A 19,795-nucleotide genomic window follows, 5' to 3' on the forward strand; every position below is an offset into this window, starting at 1 on the left:
AATCTTTTTTAACAGTTTTTTCCTTTTCTATTGCTTTTTCTCTCTTTATATACTCTCTCATTACCGCCTCAATTACATCATTTGTTCATTGACATCACTTCCTAATTTAGCATCACCAAATATCAGTGCCCCCACTTTCCTGATCTCTGCTCCTTTTTTAATCCGGTTATTTTTCCTGAAATAATTTGACAAAATGATTGATTGATTGATTGCCTGCTCCTTTTTTAATCCGGTTATTTTTCCTGAAATAATCTGACAAAATGATTGATTGATTTGATTTGATGATCAATTAGTTGATTGAGTAAACGATTAAATAATGAATGACAAATTATTTAATTAAATCCGGAATATTGAATAGGTATGTGAACATCCTTAATTGGTTAGTACTTTTTGCGCCCTTACTTATTGGGGAGGAATTAATAAGTAAGCTTAGTAATTTTTAATATATCATCTGAATGATCAATGATATATCACGTATATATCACGTTATCATTTTATCACGTATGTATTACGTTTCAATAATGTTACGTTATCACTTTATCACGTATGTATTACTTTTCAATAATGTATCATTGTTTGTCTTGAATATTTGAAAGTATTCATTTACCTGAAATTATTACCGTACCACATATAAATTATTAATCATAAAATGTTAATTAAGTTAATTGAATAATTAAATATAATGTTAACGTTTACACGGATGAGGATGTTATACAGTTTTATTAGCAATAAATATGCTAAAAATTTTACGTATACTACGCAGTTAAAATATGTTACACCGTGTAATCTCAATTTTCCCATTTTACGTCTGTTTACGAATTGCGTCATTTTACGTCACTTTACGTGCAATAATTTGAATGATTTTAAAACGTTAATCATTATTTCCATTTAAATAGTTATTTCAGTAATAGTAATTTCCATGCCCATTCGTTTCCGCATAAATATCAGTACGCTTTTCCTGAGATTAAAAAAAAAAATCCGGTTTTCTTCCGGTTTTTTTTCATCTTCTACTGCAAACTTTAATATTCGACCAATTTTGTAAGTAAGTGATACTACAAGTGATATGAAAACATTGATATCATAGTGATAACCAACAAGTATCATATCATTCCTAATGAAAAAAAAAAAACATATGACATCTAATTAAAGGTTAAATCTTGTCCTGTTACTGTTATTCCATGATTTTTTTTTTTTTTGCTTATTTTTCCCTACCTTACAAATTCTATTCATTCTCTCTTGACAAAAAAAAAAATTGCAATTTCAAAATTATTCATTCAAAAAAAAAAAACCAAACAACTTTTATGAAATCGGATAATACTGTAAAAACAAAAATATTATATTTCCATTTTATTAAAATTAACATATCTGTCTTACTTTGTCGTTTTTTTTTTCTTCCTCTCAATTTGTTGAATTTTTTTCAATTTATCCAATTAATGAATTATCGATTGATAGTTTTGTAATTAAATTTAAAAATTATAGTAAAATGAAATATCCTGAAATTATTCATCTTTTAATTTATGGCAAAAAGCAATATATATATATTTCCGTCAAATGAACACGTACGTATTACACGCAAACATATTGTTTAGCATATATATATTGGTATATGTTAAAAAATATTTGCAATTTTAATTATGTAAAATCAAAATAATTATTAAACATGTACTCATGAATTTAAATATGTGTTTTATGTATTTAAATATCTATTTTGTGTATTTAAATATGCATTTGATGTATTTAAATATGTATTTTATGGTATTGGAAAAAAATAAATTAGCAAAAAAAGCATGAATAGTTGAATACATAATATAACATTTACCTTCTACTATCAATTCATTGATCTTTTTGATATGATAAGATGTTATTAGTAAATGAGAAAGGGTTATGCTGATAAATGTTGATGAATAAAATAAATGAATGACATCAATGTAATAGATGAATGAAAAGGAAATTAATTCTATTTCATTTCATTGTTAATTCCATTTCATTCCTTTTATTTGAAATAAATGAAATGGAATGAATAACAAATGAATGAAATGGAATGAAATGAATTGAAAGGAGAATATTCAAGTCTTCAATTTTTTCGTTCTTTTTTTATTATATATTTACATTTATATTTATCATCTTTTCAATAAATGAACAAGATAAAAACATTGTTAATTAATTGAATAAATGAATGAAAGCGAAAGGTTAAAGATTAAATAAAAATAAGTAATGATTAAATAAATATTAAATGAAATAAATATATTCCATAATTTCATAAAATTAAAAATTTATCTTCCATTTTCAACTTTTTCATTAAAATTTATCTTCTCTTGTAACTTTTTCTTCTTCCTGTTCCTATTTTTCGTATTCATATTTTTGATCATATTTGCATATCTATTTTCATTAATTTTACCTAAAACAACTACTTTCTTCAAATCATTCAATTATTGTCATTTAATCCCATATTTGTCATCATTTCTTCTTTTCAGCTTTACTTACTATCGTAACCTTTAACCTTTAGCTGCTTCATATTTTTTTTTTCTTTTCAATATCTTTTACTGTATTTTTTTTTTTTTTTAGCATTCATTCAGGTGATGTTCATGCTCATCTTTTTTATCTTTTTTTATTATCCTAGATAACTTACATCATACTCTTCTCTATATATAAGAAAAAGGAATGATCGGGAAGGAAGAGAGCGGGGGAAAATTCTAAAACAATAAGGGAAATATGTGAAATATTGAAAGTTTTGGATGGATGGAAAATTTTAATTTGATAAATTATGCCAAAAAATTTGAATAAATTTTAAGAAGAAACCAAATATCACTCGTAATTTTTGATTAATTAATTTCCCAATTAGTAATTTACGGACTATAAAAATTAAAATATTAGTCCAAGAGGATGACAGTAACGATGACTGGAAAGCAGATGATAGCTATTCTTATCAATGTTTGATAAACTAATATGTTAAATTAATGATTATTTTCAAATTAACAAAATTTATTATTTTTAAACGTTATGATCCTTGTTACGAATAAAAAGGTCAGAATGGTCAATGGTCAAGAAAAGCTTAGGGGCTATCAAAATTTAGCGGAAAGAGAAATGAGAGGACAAGAAAAAAAACACGGGCAAATGATTAATTATATAATATGAATAAGTTTTTAACAATATACTTCATTATCTTCTTTATCTTTCTTCATTAACTCTTATCAAATCCTTTTTTTTTCCCCGGATTCTAACCAATCAATCACTGCAAAAGATAATTGCTAGCATTAATTAATTAAACTTTAGATAAAGATGATTAACGCATTTAATTAATGCAAACGTATTTAATTAATGTAAACGTATTTAGTAACGTAAACATACTTAATTAACGTAAACACATTTTAATTAACATAAATATACTTAATTAACATAAGCATACTTAACTTATTACAAATTTATTTTCTTATTTTAAAAAATCAGATTTTTTCTCCTTTTTTTTCTTTTTGTTCGAAATCATCAATTAATTTTAGTTTTATATGTAAATATCGGCAAATTATATTTTGAGGAAATTGTAGTTAGAATAAGGAACCGAAAATTGTTGCGCTTAATTTATCACAATTATTATGTCACAGTAACTGTCAAGGACAAAGATCATCTGATAGTAATTATCAGCAAATCTAACTTATCATTGTCGGGTATTAATAATTACTGATAAGAACGTAGTGATGCATCTAATTTATTCATCATCTAAACTTTGATAGTAAGTGATAATGATAGTTAGTGATAATGGAAATGAACAATGAATAGATTATAGTTTACAATGGAAATGAGAGTAAATGATAATAGAAATTAACAGTGAATAATGATTGAAAGGTTATAGTTCATAATAGAAATGATAGTAAGTGATAATAGAAATGGATAATAAATAATAACTGGAAAGTTATAGATGACAATAAAAATGATAACGAATATTAAATAATGATAAGAGGAAGATTCGAACAATTCATCATCATTCGTTATCTTTTTTATGAAAATTTATCAATTCATTTACATTTCATTTCTTTCCTCATTCATTTTCCTCGATCTAAAAACATTCTTAGTTTGTTTTATTTATTTAATTATCTGTTTGTTTATTCATTTGTTTGTTTATTTATTTATTTACTTATTTATCTGTCCGTTACTTATTTATTTGTTTGTTTATTTATTCATCTGTTTATTTATTTACTCATTTATTATTTGTTCATTCATTCATTTGTTAAATTACTTATTAATTTATTTTCTTATTGTATCAGAAATTCAACAGAAATTATCCGAACATTCTGTACGATATATAATCTAATCCAAATCCGGCTCATGATAATGCTAAATGTTTAAATCATTCCGTTTAATTCCTTCATTTAAGAAATTAATTTTTCATTTTCCTTACTAATAAAATGATTTTGTAAAATTATGAAAAGAAAAAAAAGGAAAATTGCAATTTTTTAATTTTTTAAAGTAGCAAAAAAAGAAAATTAAAAAAAAGAGAGAAAAAGAAAGCTTTAAAACTCATAAAAATAACAGTTTTGAAAAGAAAATTTTGAGAAAAAAAAGAAAGAATTTAAGTTTTACAAAGGAAAAAGTTGATAACATCATATTTTTGTTAAATTTCAAGTAACAATCAATTCAAATGAATTTTTAGTATTTTTAGAAATTAGCATTTTCTTCCAATGTAAGCGATCTTTTTCAATTTCACGGACATTAGGTTTATTCTTTTTTTCTCACATCATACTTAATGGATTTTCCAATTCACATGTAAATATCTACATATTCAAAAATTACAGTTTCATTCTCATTTTAGCGTTAAATACTTTAAAGTAAATATTTCGAAAGTGAAATATGTGAAAGTACTTTAAAGCAAATATTTCAAAATTGAAATATGTGAAAGTACTTTAAAGTAAATATTTCAAAATTGAAATATGTGAAAGTACTTTAAAGTAAATATTTCGAAATCGAAATATGTGAAAGTACTTTGGAGTAAATATTTGGAAAATGAAATATGTGAAAATACTTTAAAGTAAATATTTTATGGAGAAATGGAAAATGGAAGATTTGATATGAAATAAATTTGAAATAAAAATGAATTATACATGTGACAGTCATTTTTATTTGTCCTAATCTAAGTGCAACTAATGAAAGTAAGTCATATTATAACAAATAACGATAGTATTATTAATTAAAATAATGAATGATTAAAAGATATGATCATATCATTATCATTTATTAATCAGCCAATCCACCAATCAAAATAGTAAAATAGAATGCAAACTTTCAAATTACTTTTTTTTTTTTGAATTTTAAGAATTTCCATAAATGTATTGATCAAATTTTGAAATAATACATTTCTTGGAATTAATTTAAATTAATTACTTTTCTATGATAGAAATCTTAAAATTCTTAAAATTACAAAACATGACGATATGATATTATTATCGAAATTAATAGAATTAATTTGTTTTATATTTATAGGATATATTATCCATCTGATGATAAGATTAGTAAACAAATTAATTAATTGGTAATAGTAATATGCGCCTTTGAAATAAATATAAATATTACAAAAAAAAAGAAGTGACAGATAATAATGGAAATGGGAAGAAACAATGCTTAATATTAAATCATTAATCAACAATAAGCGCATAAGAACAATAAGCGACAATATAAGAACAATAAACAATAAGCGCATAAGAGGATTAAAATTCATTGAATTAATTAATGAGTTAATTAATTATCTGAGAGTGTTTTTTACAGTACGTCTTTCACAAATAATGGAGGAAAAAAAAGTTAAATGAATCGGTGAATTTAATTCGAAAGAAAAATATTAAAATGATTACGAAATAATTGTTTTCAATTTAAGTAATATTTTAAGTATAGAAATTCGAAAGTAGCAAAGTTTTAACTCCTATTGAATAAAGGTAATTTGATTTAAATTATCGCAAATTAAACAAAAATTAAGTTAATTGAATTAAGATAAAACAAATGAAGAATAAAAAATGGATGGAATTAATATGTTTAAGTTGTGATAACAAATAATAATAATGCGATCATTTGGAAGGAACATTTCTTAATTGACTCATTAATTAATTATAGTAATAATAATAAACCTTTAATTATTGCAATAATTTTCTTGCTCGTATTTATGCTGATAAATACCAATCATTCAATGATAAGAATAATTGGTAAATTAATTGATTGTATGAAATAATAAATAAATGAAATATAAACATTGTGAAATAAATGAAATGTAAACAAACGATAGATAATATCCGTCAAACAATCATTTTTATTTCAATTATTCTATTTATCACGTACATTATCAGACTTATATGCTTACTATAACTGATAAACTGATAAATGGAAATGGAGAACAGGATTGGAGTTGAAATTATTTAAAATACTTCCAATATCATTCAAATCTAATTACACCTAATTTAAATCTCCCACCCAATAAAATTAATTTATCACGATAATACGCGTCTTTGTATCTATCCTATATGCAGATAAATGATTATACCATCTGCTTAAAGTATTAATTACTTCTCTGAAAGAAGTAATTATGGTAATTCGATATCATATAGCATTAATTCGATACCATATAGCATTTCAGCTATTGCATTTCCGATTCCTCCAGCATAACGACAAAGTTTTACTTTTAATATCTATCATAAAATGATAGATCAAAAATCACCAAGCATTCTTTGCGCTGTGACAAATTTCTGTTTCGTCATATTTTTGCCATTAAAGTTTATCATATTTTTGCCGACAAACATTATTTTATTAGTAAAAATTTGTTCGAATCAAATCAAGTTAATTAAAATAAATTATTCGATTATTAAATTACAAAGAAAAATCTAAGTAAGTAGGAAAGATTACAAAATTACAACAATATCACGATATAAGGCATATCACATTAGAGCATGCATCAATAAGGAGAAAAAGAAAATTACAATCAAAAACTTCAATTATGAATATACTTCAGTATGCCTAATGTTTTAGATTAAAAATAACTAACGTTACTAACTATTAACATACTGACTAAATGGAAAGTAAAATTACAAATTCAAATTATCATTGAATTCTTATTAAATTCAGATTTCTAATTCGTTCATAATATTTCATTTAATTCATCACTGAATTGTTCTACCGTATGATAAGTGACGGTAATCTAACTAAAAATTAATTTCTTACTTGAATATTATTAATATATCATACCTATTCCCTTCATTCTTAGTGGGAAATTTTATATCAATGAAAGGCAAGAAGTAGGTACGACACGGGTTACAACAGAATTTGTTGCATAAATAACGTATACAGAAATACTGTTTAATATAAACAAAACGTAAATTCTACTTTAAGTGAGATCCTTGAAATTAACACATCCGAGAAGAGTGAAGTTCAATGAATGTTTGTGTCAGACTTGACAATTTACAAATTTCGTTCATTTTGGTAATTCTGATAAAAAATAGACAATATTTGGGAGAAGGGAATGATCAGATACTCTATTATATTGTTTGGGTAGAATATGTGGTACGATATATGAATAGCAGAAAACAAGATTCAAGAATTAACGAAGAAATGATGAGAAAGGTTAGGAGAATCGCATTATGAACAACAAAAGCATTCTAAAAACCTGAAATAGCATAATCCATCCACTGTTTAAATACCATTCTATTGGAATAAATTAGTTTTAAGCAACAGATTCTCAGGAACAGTTGTTGTCAGCATGAATGATCGATGAATTCGAACTATAAAGTGCATGAGGCAAGCGGTGCCAAGATGAATTTGTGGATGTACTTGTGGCTAAACGTTTTTTAAATTTTGACCAAACCGGTTCTTCTGTTCCCGATCACGACTTTGTGACAATGAAAGTGCACTTCTGATGAGCTTTGGCCATCTACAAGTATGAACTTGAATCGTGTAAGCAATGAGTCGTATTTTGGAAGCTATTAGCTTAAAAAAAAGTCTTTCAATTTTTTAAAATTATTAATTCAAGGCTGAAATTCCAATTATTAAGGTAAACTAAAATTAGCAACAAAACAAACAACTACGCTACTCTATTGGTATGTATTGTCTTTAATGTTATATTTAAGCTCTATCAATACTGAATATCTAACTCTGTACATACTTCGATATCTTGCATTTTTCCAAAATCAATGGACTACGAACATCTGATATCTCAGCATTATCAGTTGAATATATACCAGCTTCATAAGAAAGTGGACGTTTTCTAAAACATGACTAACACGAATTATTCGTTTTCATTTTACTTAGCAGAATGTTTTATGATCACTTGCCATGTTATTCATTTTGTGATCTAAAATATTTCAAATCAATTACCACAAAGATAGCACTTTACGAAAGTGCATTGTTCAGTTCATTTCATGAAATTTCACCATCTACTTATGTGTACTATAAAAACATGAATTCTTTCCCATAATTCTTCCGTATTTTTTTGACCCAAATAAAAATTCATTGATTGATTCTTTCAACTTTAAATTTTATTTTTGACTATGGAAATTTCTTTCCCGTAGACTGTACAATATTTTTGCACAGGTCCGAACAATGTACGCGTCATATTTTATATGTTCCTTATAAAATCCTTACAAGGTAGAAAAGATGACTCCCCATAGAAATTCTGATAATTACACTAGATGACAAAGCAAATACAAATTGATTAATAACTCACCTTGACATCAAACCTTTACAGAGTGACTGCATCCCACTATAATTTCCAAGATATTGCATATTGTCAGATTTTTGCATCTCATTTACTTGCAATTTCTCTGTATCTTTCATTTGTTGACCACACGCATCCTTATAAGGTAGGGAAGATGATCGTCTATAAAAATTCTGATGGTTATATTGTATGGTAAAGCATTAAAAAAAAGAAAAGGGAACAGTAAATGCTATAATAGAAGTATATGGATGAAGCTTCTGCACCTTATATAATTGATACAAATGAACTGAAAGATTTCATGATGAAATCCATAAGATCAATAGCATACCGGCTATCTTTTAATCTTACCAAGGTGTATAAATAAACCAATTATAGCAATACCCGATTTGTTTTGGGTAAGTCCTTCCCGCTCAAAAGTTGTTGTTTACACAATGTACATTTAATGCTTCATATTTCGAGGAATCGTCAGGCAACCGTAATTCTTTCTTTCACATATCCTTGACAACGTACGACTCTACCTATTTGCATTGATATAGATAACTCGCGATCCGGATGTTTATTTTTTCTCTCACTTATGAAGATATCCTAAAATTACATTCATCCTACGAAGAGTTACCTCAAGCACAACTACACCTTATCCTGGCAACACAATAATACAAATTAGATCACAAATAATATCATCACATTAAGAAACACATTATGCATCCTTCACATCATCAGTTTCTTCATTATAGATTTATTTTATCACTTTGTTTTCATTAGTGATGGCGATTCTTATTAACTTGCTATTACTAGCAACAAGTTGGTATGACTATCAAATTACCATAAAACATCCGAAGAATGTTTTAACAATTCTAAATTACAAAGTAACGTGAAGAAATAGAACAATAAAATTTGCCATATAATAGCATCTGTTTTGCTTCATTGTGTTGCATACATACATAAATAAACATACATGTACCTGTACGGAAAAATCGAACATGTCAGTTGTGGCCTGTTACTGTTGACATTGTTATTTTCATGGATATAACTAGTACACAAGTTATCGTCCCGAAGAAATGTAGCACGTTCAATGATACGGCGTAACAACGATGGCTCCTTTCCAACCAAAGAAATAGATGATCCTTTACTGACTGCTTTAAGAAGAGTTAGATTATACCCGAATCGATTTATATTCCTCTTCCTCGTAAAATGATAGATTATTATGCAAGAAAAGTGATAATCTAAATCTATGTATGATGAAAATGAAAATGAAAACTAAACTTGAAGACAATATATCAATAATTAAACCACCTACAACAATACGTCGCAGTTGATACAAAACTTTTGGGAACTATATCTACATAACATATCGTAGAAATGTGTTCATTTGAATTCACACATAATGAAAAACAAACCACGAGAGACATCATTACAGTAAACTGCACATACCCGAAGTGGAAAGTCTTCTATTTCGAACAGACATTCGTGGAAAAATATTCGGTGTCAACTTTTCATCCAACAACAGCTCGCATTCATCCTTTATTGCAAATGTTGCATTTCTACGAGATGTTAACCAATACGTAGTCATTAATCCTTTACCCTACAAATATTACAAATTGGTATTTTATCCTTTCTCTCCAAAAACAAATTGAGCAAAAAAAAGAAAAAAAACAAACAGTAACCTCGTCACTCATTTAAGAAGAATAAGAAAACCTTCTGACTCAAACTTTCAAATTCGTTTATAAAATATAAAAGGATTATTAATCAAGTGAAAAATAAGTCTTCCAATCTCGGTAATTTTAGTAGTCAGTGCAATCGACCTTAATTTGCAGCGTGCCTCGTTTTTTCAATTCAAAACCATCAATCCTTGCTAGAACATCATGCGTTTCTTCGCTGCAGTGAATTTTCAGGGCTACAAAACTTCAAGGTAGCAGATAATAATAAGCCAGAAAACTTTTGCAATTTGAAAACATTTGTGAAATTGTAAAAATTTTCAAACGTCATTTAAAAGTGAATCTAGTATCAGTGATTTCTTCTATTCTCAGAATTTTTAACAAAAACTTGTCTGTATCCTTCCGTAATAAAATAATTTAGCGGGAATCCAGAAGAAGTTAGTAACTTCACCACAACAAACTCTGCGTTTTTTTTTTTACTAAATACAAAACCATAACCCAGAACCCTTTAAATTCTCATCAGATCAGCTAAATACTAAGCTTTCAATTCGTTACTGTTTGTCTCACAGAAATATACCAAAAAAGTAACTTACGACAACCATTGCTTTCCATACGTGAAGCTGTATTCACTGTATCACCGAACAAACAGTAACGTGGCATTGTTTTGCCTACAACACCAGCCACACACGGTCCTGTATGAATGCCAATACGTAATCTGAGCTGTTCCTGGGGTAGATGTGGGATTTTAAAGTTCCGAACAGCAGCCAGAAGATGAAGTGCCATCATACCAATTTGTTCTGCATGTACTTCGACCGGACGAGCTTCAGGCATTCCAGAGACTACCATGTATGCGTCACCTATCGTTTCCACCTAACAGTGAAAATTCTGCTCAATTCTTTTCAACTTTTTAATATCATCAACAATTAATGGGTCAGCGAGATATCCCCGACCACCTACTGAAAGTCTCCTGATTATGGGCCACAATACAGGATTTCTTAGAAGAAAATATACTATGAATATATTTTAATGTAATTTGATTAATAACTTCGTCATGCCGTAAAGATTCAATATTTCGAATCATTTGAATTTCGTCAGTTAAAATCTCTAAGCAAGAAACATATCGAGAACACTATGGAAATAAAATAACCTTGTAAACATCATACTGTTTGATGATATGATCAAATAGGGTATATAATTTGTTGAGGAATTCAACTACTTGCAAAGGAGTTGATACGCCTGAGATTTTTGTAAAGTCGACAATATCCGAGAAATAAATGGTAACAGAAGAAAACGATTCCGGTACAACATCCCGACCAGCAAGCAACTGCTGAGCCACCGAACTAAAGAAATTGCAGAATGATCAGAACATGGTAACATGTAAAACATAGTAATGATCAGAACAGAACATAATCGGGGTACTACAAACCACAATAAAAGAAAAAAAAAGAATTATTAATACTACAAGCCATGGCAATTAAATAATGCCTTAAAGCTGACCAATTGCATTATCAAAATTTAAACTAAAACAAGAAAAAGGGAAGGACAACGTTAATAAATGAATAAAATCTAGCAAATTAAATTTAATTATTGAATTAAAGTCAATATGGTGAAAAGTGTTAATTCAATGTTTTGACAAAGTGTTAATTCAATGTTTTCTCCCTCTACAAAATTAAAAGCATTCTGAAAAGCATACACAGGCAGCATACGCTGAAGCAAATTTTCTGTTCGCCGTTTTTCTTCTCTCAATTCAGTGGTACGCTCATCCACTAAATCTTCCAACTGATTTTGATATTTCTCCATCATTACCATCATATGGTCCTTAAAATATGCAAGGTAGTTATCCTGATTCATTATAATAACTAAAAGTCATGATAAAGGACATGAAGAATTCTTGAAAAAATTACCAAATTGTTGAGAAAAATTACCAGGATATATGATTATAAGTCAAACAAAGAAAAAAGTAAAACAAATGCTAACATAAAGTTGGCCATAAAAGTTTAGTTATTCTTTTTTCAGCAATTCGAAAGCTTATAAATGGATTTTTTAAACATACCATAATATTTCTTTTGTAAATTGGTTCAAACATAGGTTTTAGTTTGTGTCGAATAGTTCGGAAGTCGGGACGATTCCCGGGAATAGCAGACCAACTCATTGTCATAACATTGACAACATAACTGGCAGCCGGGAGCCCGTCACATGATGGACGATAATCAACATTATTCAATACATTCAACACTACTTCTACAATTTTAATGTTCACATATTTCACATACCCAATGAAGACACATCACGAAATTTCAAGTAATGTGACAATACGATGTGACATAACGTAGTATGACGTAATGTGACATCTACAAATGGCAATCAAACCAAAAAAAATCTCATATCTTATGGAAATTTGGGACCTCATATAGATATTCATATAGCTGTTGACAGCTGCAACGGCATAAATTCGGATCTTTATTTTAAAATAAGTTCTGGGATTTCTGATCCCTGTGATGACAACATGTCTATGATAACAACATCAGAGTATTAATTTCTGCAAGTTATTTTTTGTTTTACGTGATACTAGATTATATGCATCCATAAAACCAAAAATGAAGCTGTAAAAACTAATGACTACACATTAATAAAAAGTTGACCAAGACAGAAAACAGAAATAACCTTTGGCAGTTAAATCACTGTTTCGGAGCATCATGAATGGTCCCTGTCGTGTTATAATTTCATGCAAGATAATACCAAACGAATAAGCATCGCCCTTTTGAGTACCTTTAACAGAATGCACACATCCACTTTTCAGTAACAATTCCGGCGACGTCCACAGAAAATTTTCCCACTAAATATCAAAAAATGTTATATTCACGTATGAAACAGGTACATGCAAAAATGTGAAATGTAGAAAGAAAGAAACGGAAGTGGTACAAAGTATGAAAGAATATTGTCAAACTCAACCATAAAATCATCACTTCCCCATTCCTGGCCATCTCGAATTTCGTGTAACCCGAAATCAGCTATTTGTAAAGCCCATCGACTTGTAATCAAGCAGTTGGTAGATTTTAGATTTCCATGGACTCCCAAGTCTGATTCATGCAGATATATCATGCCCTTTAAACCAATATACAATATTTCATTTTTTCAGCCATGCAATGTTTAGAAATACAATGAAATAATGAATAAGTTAATAAGTTAGAGAATACCTTTACAAGATCTTCCACAAATGATGCGATGAATAAATGGTCCAATTTGAGGTCATGATTACGGAGGATATCCATCAATGAACTTCTCGCGCAGAATTCTCTCACTACACATATAGATGACGAACCAACCACAATTCCTATATATCTAGTATTGATTCTAAGGGAAAAATTTATCAACTTTACAATCTAAGGAATGCTTTATTCGTCAGATAAGTTATCAACCTATTCTGAACAGATTCTCTTTTCTTTTAAATGAGGAAATCATGTAAGACAACGAGGATTCATTCAGAAAATGCTATCAGAACGAAAAGATCAGCCAGCAGAGATATTATTCCATCCTACTGTTAGTGATACCATTACGAATTAGCTTTAAATGGGATCTAGATGCAATTGAACTGACGATAGTTATTATCAATCGCTATTAATTAATCGCTCTCGAACCAATGAATGTCACAAAATATATCAAACTGCACACCCCTGAATGAGTTAACATTGTCATGATGCAACTGACGCATAATTCTCATTTCCAATTTGGCTGCTCGAGTCAATTCCTTTACCTTACGCGGATAAGTAATTTCATTAATGGATACCACAGCTCCTTTATAAAGTGCAACACCACATAATCCAGGCCACCGTTTCTCCTGATTGCACTCCTCATCGTTCTGCAGCAACATCTAAGAGTTCTATAGATATGATTGTATTTACTTTTCAGTGTTTGACTCAGTTAATCATACATATTCAACTAGCATTATGTCGGAAAGTTCAATGAAATGGATAACTAACAGAACAGTTTGGATGGAGAAGGGATTCAATATCTTTTGGTAACTGCAATGAAGTAAATGCCATAAAAGTTTGTCAAAAAAAAAAAAGATTACCTGGTTATTTTCCACAACATATAATGAAACAGCAGACTCACAGCACTGTACAATCTTTTCGATTTCGCGTTGATCAATTTTCCAAACATTTGATAGCTCTTTCTCAAATTTGTAACTCCTGAAATTATTTCATCTCTTCTGAAAATCAAACGTCAATCTGGAGCAATTACTACAAATTACTTTCTTTTTCTTTCTTAAACTGTGTAACATACCGATAAATCATTGCACTTCCAATAACCGAGAAAAAACAGAACGCAGTGGTTGTTGTCAGAAAAACTGTTAACCACCAATCTGAAAGAACTTTCCAGGATAACAGGATATGCTTCAGTAATACTAAAATTAGCCTGTCCCTGCAGGCAACAATTTATTTAGTCCTTACAGGCAATAATATTTTCACATTTTTAATTATGATCTTTCAAGATTCACCAAATTCCAAATAACAAAAATACGAAAAAGGGTGCTGAATCACTTATAACTTTCCTGTTCAAACATGAAACTGAAAAAGAAACCTTTTTTGCACATTTTCCCATGAAATCCACAAATAGGTTCGTCACGAGGTGCAAATCCGGTAGGCCATTGGATATTACGTTTGAAGCGTAACAGAGGAAGATCGCCCAAAAAGTCGTGAACGAAATCAGCAGTAATAGCTAAACCATAATTAAGCGGATAGTAGTCCGGATTATTCACATCCAGTACTGGCTCTATTTCTTGTAGTGCCAGTAGAGTATAATTGCCTTGTGCATCCCCGTTGCTATTAATATGCATATCGAATCCTTGTATACCTGCAATCAACATCGTTCTTTTTTTTTTTTTTTGAAGCACCTGCATTCCAGTACTCGGTTCATCAAACCGGAAAAAAAATGGGATAAATATAACAGCATAGCGTCAAGATATTTCATTTCATTAAATAAATTATGAAAAATCTACTACCCTATTTTGATATACTTACTTCGATACACACGCCCCAAGATGTGATTAATGATCCGTTTTCCATCCGAGACAGGATCATAGCCATCTGAATATTGCTCACTGGTAGTTTCGTTCAATACTATTGTTAATGCTAATGCATATAATTTCACAGCATCATATAAATAACATGCAAAACGATTTGCCTGTAAAATATAAAAGATGGAAAGATCAGCTTTTTAATTAACTATAAAGTATCAGCTGGTAAGCTTTCTGAACATTACTAAGGATTAACTAATAATACATAAGGCTAAAAATTAAAATACAGCAAAAATAATGACAGATAAACGATAGCCGGGGAATGAAAATAGCAAGTAGTCTCAACTTCGTGTAAAGAACTCGAAAATAGATACTTTAATAGAAGTTGTAGTATTGCTCTGTTTCATACCAAATAGTGGTAAATAATGATTAGCTTTACGCCAAAATGCTATAAATTCTGGAGCATTTAACTGTACCGGCGTTGGAATGATTGCCAGAGCAAATTTCGAAAAATTTACAACTTTTCGATCTTGTGAATTCAAATCATCCCATGATTGCTTTACCGAAAGCAGAGTATCTAAAAATAGCATCAACATAGCGGGATATAAATTTATAGGAGATAAAATTTCCAAGTTTACAATCAAATCTAGAAAATCTCGTAGAAAAAAATTTTAGCTTGAAGATTTTAGGGATTGGATTAAGTTTCGATAGTTTACAATACCAAAAATTCCCTGAAAATACCTCTGAAAAAATGATTATTCATGGCATGATAGGTGTTCAACCAGTTATAATCGGGATCCAGATAAATCAACGCATAATCACCAGATTCCATTAAACCTTGCGCTCCCATTTCCAGAAGTATCCGACGAAACAAACGAACATTTCCAAGCGTCAGATAAACTACAAAGTTTTCAGCTTGTCGGGTTAAAGCAAAAATAAATTTTCCGAGTAGCTGAGAAGTATCCTAATAAGTTTTCAGTATAGCGATTCAATAATAGTAGTGGATAAGTTTTCATATGTAGTAGTATTTCAATTAGTTTCGACATAATTGAAAACAAAGGTTAAACTCACTCCGAGTTGAGGCATATGTATCACGTATGATTTGCTCGATATTGCTTCGTTCAATTTCCGAGAACGGATGGGGTACAATACTCACATTTATGATCATATAATGATCATAAATGGCTTTCAGGCCCACATTCTGCTTTTCAATAGTGCTCTGCAACGCATGCTTAAACTTTATTCTCCATACTTTGTTTCTTGTTTTTTAAAACCAATACATTCACTGACCGTTACCGACCAACTGATAACGATAACCATACAACAACTATTCTATAAAAATTCTCTTCTGTGGTAAAAATAAGGACCAGAAAGGACATGGTACAAAAAAAAAATATCAATCCATGTGAAAAAAAAAAGTATAACTGTCGCTAAAATAAAAACCAGGGAGCTAATTAAACTTAAACTTGACAACTATCACGATAAGAGATCAGATAAAAGCATCAAATACCTTTATCGAGTGGAATAACTCCTCGTTTGCTACATTCCTCTCATAAATTACTGAGAATTTGCGCCATTTGAAATGTTTGAACAGTGCAATCATGGCAGCCGTTATTTCTGTTTCCGTTGGTACTGTTCTCGCAAATGTTGGATATCTGAAATGTATAAGTGGAAAACTTTAAATTCCTACGGTAGGAAATGTTTCCCAAACTTTTTATGATATTATCAAAGAACTTATTTCAGTAACTTGGTGGTTTATTCATTCCAAAATTAACTTTCAAAATATAAACTTGGATTTGTCGGACATCATCGCATCCTTGCATTTATAAGATAAAATGGGTAAATTCTGAGCAGCTGCCATTGTCGCTTCCGTCCGACAGTTCATTTCTGGACCGATGAAAACTTTAGCACCTTGTGCCCAGTGTTGCATGAAAAACCGAGTACCTAAACATCTATAAATATTGTACAGCGAAAGTGTACTAGTAAAATAACGAAAATACAAGGAAAAACCATCATGCCTATCAATTCTAATGTTCTACTTTTCTACGAAATGAGATAGAACTTTGCTGCTCGTCGCCACATGTGTTGTTGAAGGTATAAATTAGCTTATGATTTGGAAGCAATTCCGGATCGGCATTCACATCGTCCACGGCTACTTTTAAAGCTCCGGATATCATCGAACCTGAAAATAGGAAAGTTTGACTGCATCACAGTTGATAGATGGTACTACCCGAGACGTTCATGACCTGTTCGATTGCTTTTTTTATGACATATACCTTCAAAGTCTGTTCGGAAGCATTTCGACAAGTAGCCATAATTTTTATCCCTTTCAGCTGCTGTTTCAATGTTACTAGCCTGAAAAAAGTAATTACACTCTTTCTTCATTATTTCTGAATTTGGTCCCTAGTGACCTTTGACACCTTACAAACAATCATTGATTTCAGTTTACTTATTACTCACGCTTATCTCTGGAAAATCTCATTACTTGCCCTACATATATATATATATATATATATATTATATGTATTTGCATTTATATTTATGAACATATACATACAATCATCGAAATTTTTCCATTTCGACCATTTTTAAACAAATTAATTAAAAAACTCAAAGATTTAAGATACCATAACTGTAGAGAATGAAAGTAAAAAGTTGTTTATAGTCATCGATTATAGCGAATGTTCGTTCTTCTAACCCAATTTCAATATTCTTGTGATTCTAGCTGATCAAATAGTAATTTATTCAAATGTATATGCAATTACAGTTAAGCCATAGCCTATTATCATTTATTTATACGTATCTTTTCCGATGAAAACCATTCATTAGTTGAGTTGTAAATAGCTCAGCCTTTCCGTAACACACTGTAAGGTTACAGAAACAAACCTCAGACAGTAATTTTAGTGAATCGAATAGATTCTTTGGAAACTGACTTATTGCAGCCAAATAAGATATGAGTATCAAACGATCATTGTTTAATTTCTCATCCACTGTCTTTACCATTCGATCTACTGCTTTTCCATGGATGTTCTACAATAAGCTCATCTTACAAATTAGATTGCATATGACAAAGTAGTTGTCCTATTAAATGAAATTTAACCCACAAGGAATTCACAAACCATCATGTTATTGGTGAAATAGCAACATAAACCAAAGAAGAGAACACTTTTTTTTTGAGAGTTGCAGGCGGACATAGCGTTGACTTATTCGTTGTGCAAACACTTCATTTTCAATAGGAAGTACTGAACAACTTTAACTCTGCGTTCAGTAATTTCGTCATATCAATAAAAAAAGTATCGTCTGTTACGCTAAGCATCAGAAAAGTATCATCTGCTATTCCTTCATTTTCGAAAAGTACTTTATATTTTTTTTTTTTTGAAAACAAAAGCATTTTTTATTTGAAATTTTTTATCAAAGCAATATAACTTTTCAATTTCATTTGTATAATTTCCATATCCTGAGATATTTCTTGATATTTCTGCTTTTTGAAATAGTATTTTCCAATAATTATGAATATCGAAAAATTTCTTTTAAAAGAATAACTTAAGGATAGCTTTTGACGTTTGCTCTTTCCTGATCCTTATCGCATTGATTTCAACAATATAATCTGTTTCATTATAACGAAAGATGGCAATTATTCTATTGTAAAACAATAGCAATAAAAAACGTTAAATAAATAAGCTGCAAAATTAGTAACTAATTGCTTGCAATTAGGTAATTGATCGAACCTGTACAGGTCGTTGTTGTTTAGCAGATATCGTACTGTTGTAAATAAGTCGCCCATTTGTTGCAGCAGCAATATAATATACCAACCATAATGTTAGTAAGTGAATCATAATTACCAAATTGAAAATTACATCTGTATATTAATTAATAAGCATTATTAAATGAAAACTGAAATCAATGGATTGTAGGCCATTTGGGATAGAGAAATGAATTTACTACTTGAAATACACAGCAAGAGTAATCCAACTTCCCATTTCTAATCCCGTAACTCTAATCCTTCCTTCCTGAAAGTTGATAAACGCAAGAAACCTGGGAAAAGTACTTTGCATAGAAATTTTGCATAGGACCGCGGTAAATTGTTTCCATTGTTGCTTTTGTGTGAGGTGTCATTAATATGGGGTAACTCATACAGTTGGATAAATGATTTAACCTCGTCATACTTGTTTTTGAAATCAGGTTAAGTACATATAATTCATAAAATTTCGCTTATACTTTTATTTAACCTTATGACGTCATTACTTAGTTATTCCAGTTTTATTACTCATATATTTTCGTTACTTATTGCTTTTTTTTCGCATTTATTTTATTACATTAATTTTTTTCACTTTACTTATTTTATATTATAACACTCATAATTATCTTCATGAATGTAAGGTCATTTCACTCACGTGAACGACATGACGTAAATAGTTTTCAGTAAACCTATTCTTTTATAAT

The 19,795-nt window shown here is 29.4% G+C and overlaps 2 protein-coding genes across 2 annotated transcripts; both read right to left on the reverse strand.

The window, feature by feature from the left end:
* Positions 1–2,273: 2,273 nt before the first annotated feature.
* LOAG_03563 (hypothetical protein) lies at positions 2,274–2,515 on the reverse strand (the record flags this gene model as incomplete). The annotated part of the gene is made up of 2 exons (XM_003139100.1): positions 2,274–2,398; positions 2,485–2,515. 2 exons carry the CDS (start codon positions 2,513–2,515, stop codon positions 2,274–2,276), a joined length of 156 nt encoding a protein of 51 aa, XP_003139148.1.
* Positions 2,516–7,723: 5,208 nt separating this feature from the next.
* Positions 7,724–19,188, reverse strand: LOAG_03564 (RGC/RGC protein kinase; the record flags this gene model as incomplete). Its single annotated transcript, XM_020446359.1, has 27 exons — positions 7,724–7,897; positions 8,129–8,230; positions 8,690–8,842; positions 9,642–9,816; positions 10,112–10,262; positions 10,483–10,574; positions 10,929–11,205; positions 11,483–11,675; positions 12,029–12,153; positions 12,389–12,576; positions 13,000–13,171; positions 13,288–13,440; positions 13,533–13,669; positions 14,008–14,206; positions 14,408–14,525; positions 14,620–14,698; positions 14,917–15,189; positions 15,357–15,519; positions 15,727–15,929; positions 16,094–16,252; positions 16,424–16,571; positions 16,863–17,007; positions 17,143–17,296; positions 17,415–17,534; positions 17,629–17,707; positions 18,239–18,382; positions 19,081–19,188. The coding sequence occupies 27 exons, from the start codon at positions 19,186–19,188 to the stop codon at positions 7,804–7,806; spliced, it is 4,104 nt and encodes a 1,367-aa protein (XP_020303286.1). The 3' UTR covers positions 7,724–7,803.
* Between the last annotated feature and the right edge of the window lie 607 nt (positions 19,189–19,795).

Source organism: Loa loa (genome assembly GCF_000183805.2).
Source record: "Loa loa unplaced genomic scaffold supercont3.548, whole genome shotgun sequence".
In the NCBI taxonomy this organism is placed as follows: domain Eukaryota; kingdom Metazoa; phylum Nematoda; class Chromadorea; order Rhabditida; family Onchocercidae; genus Loa; species Loa loa.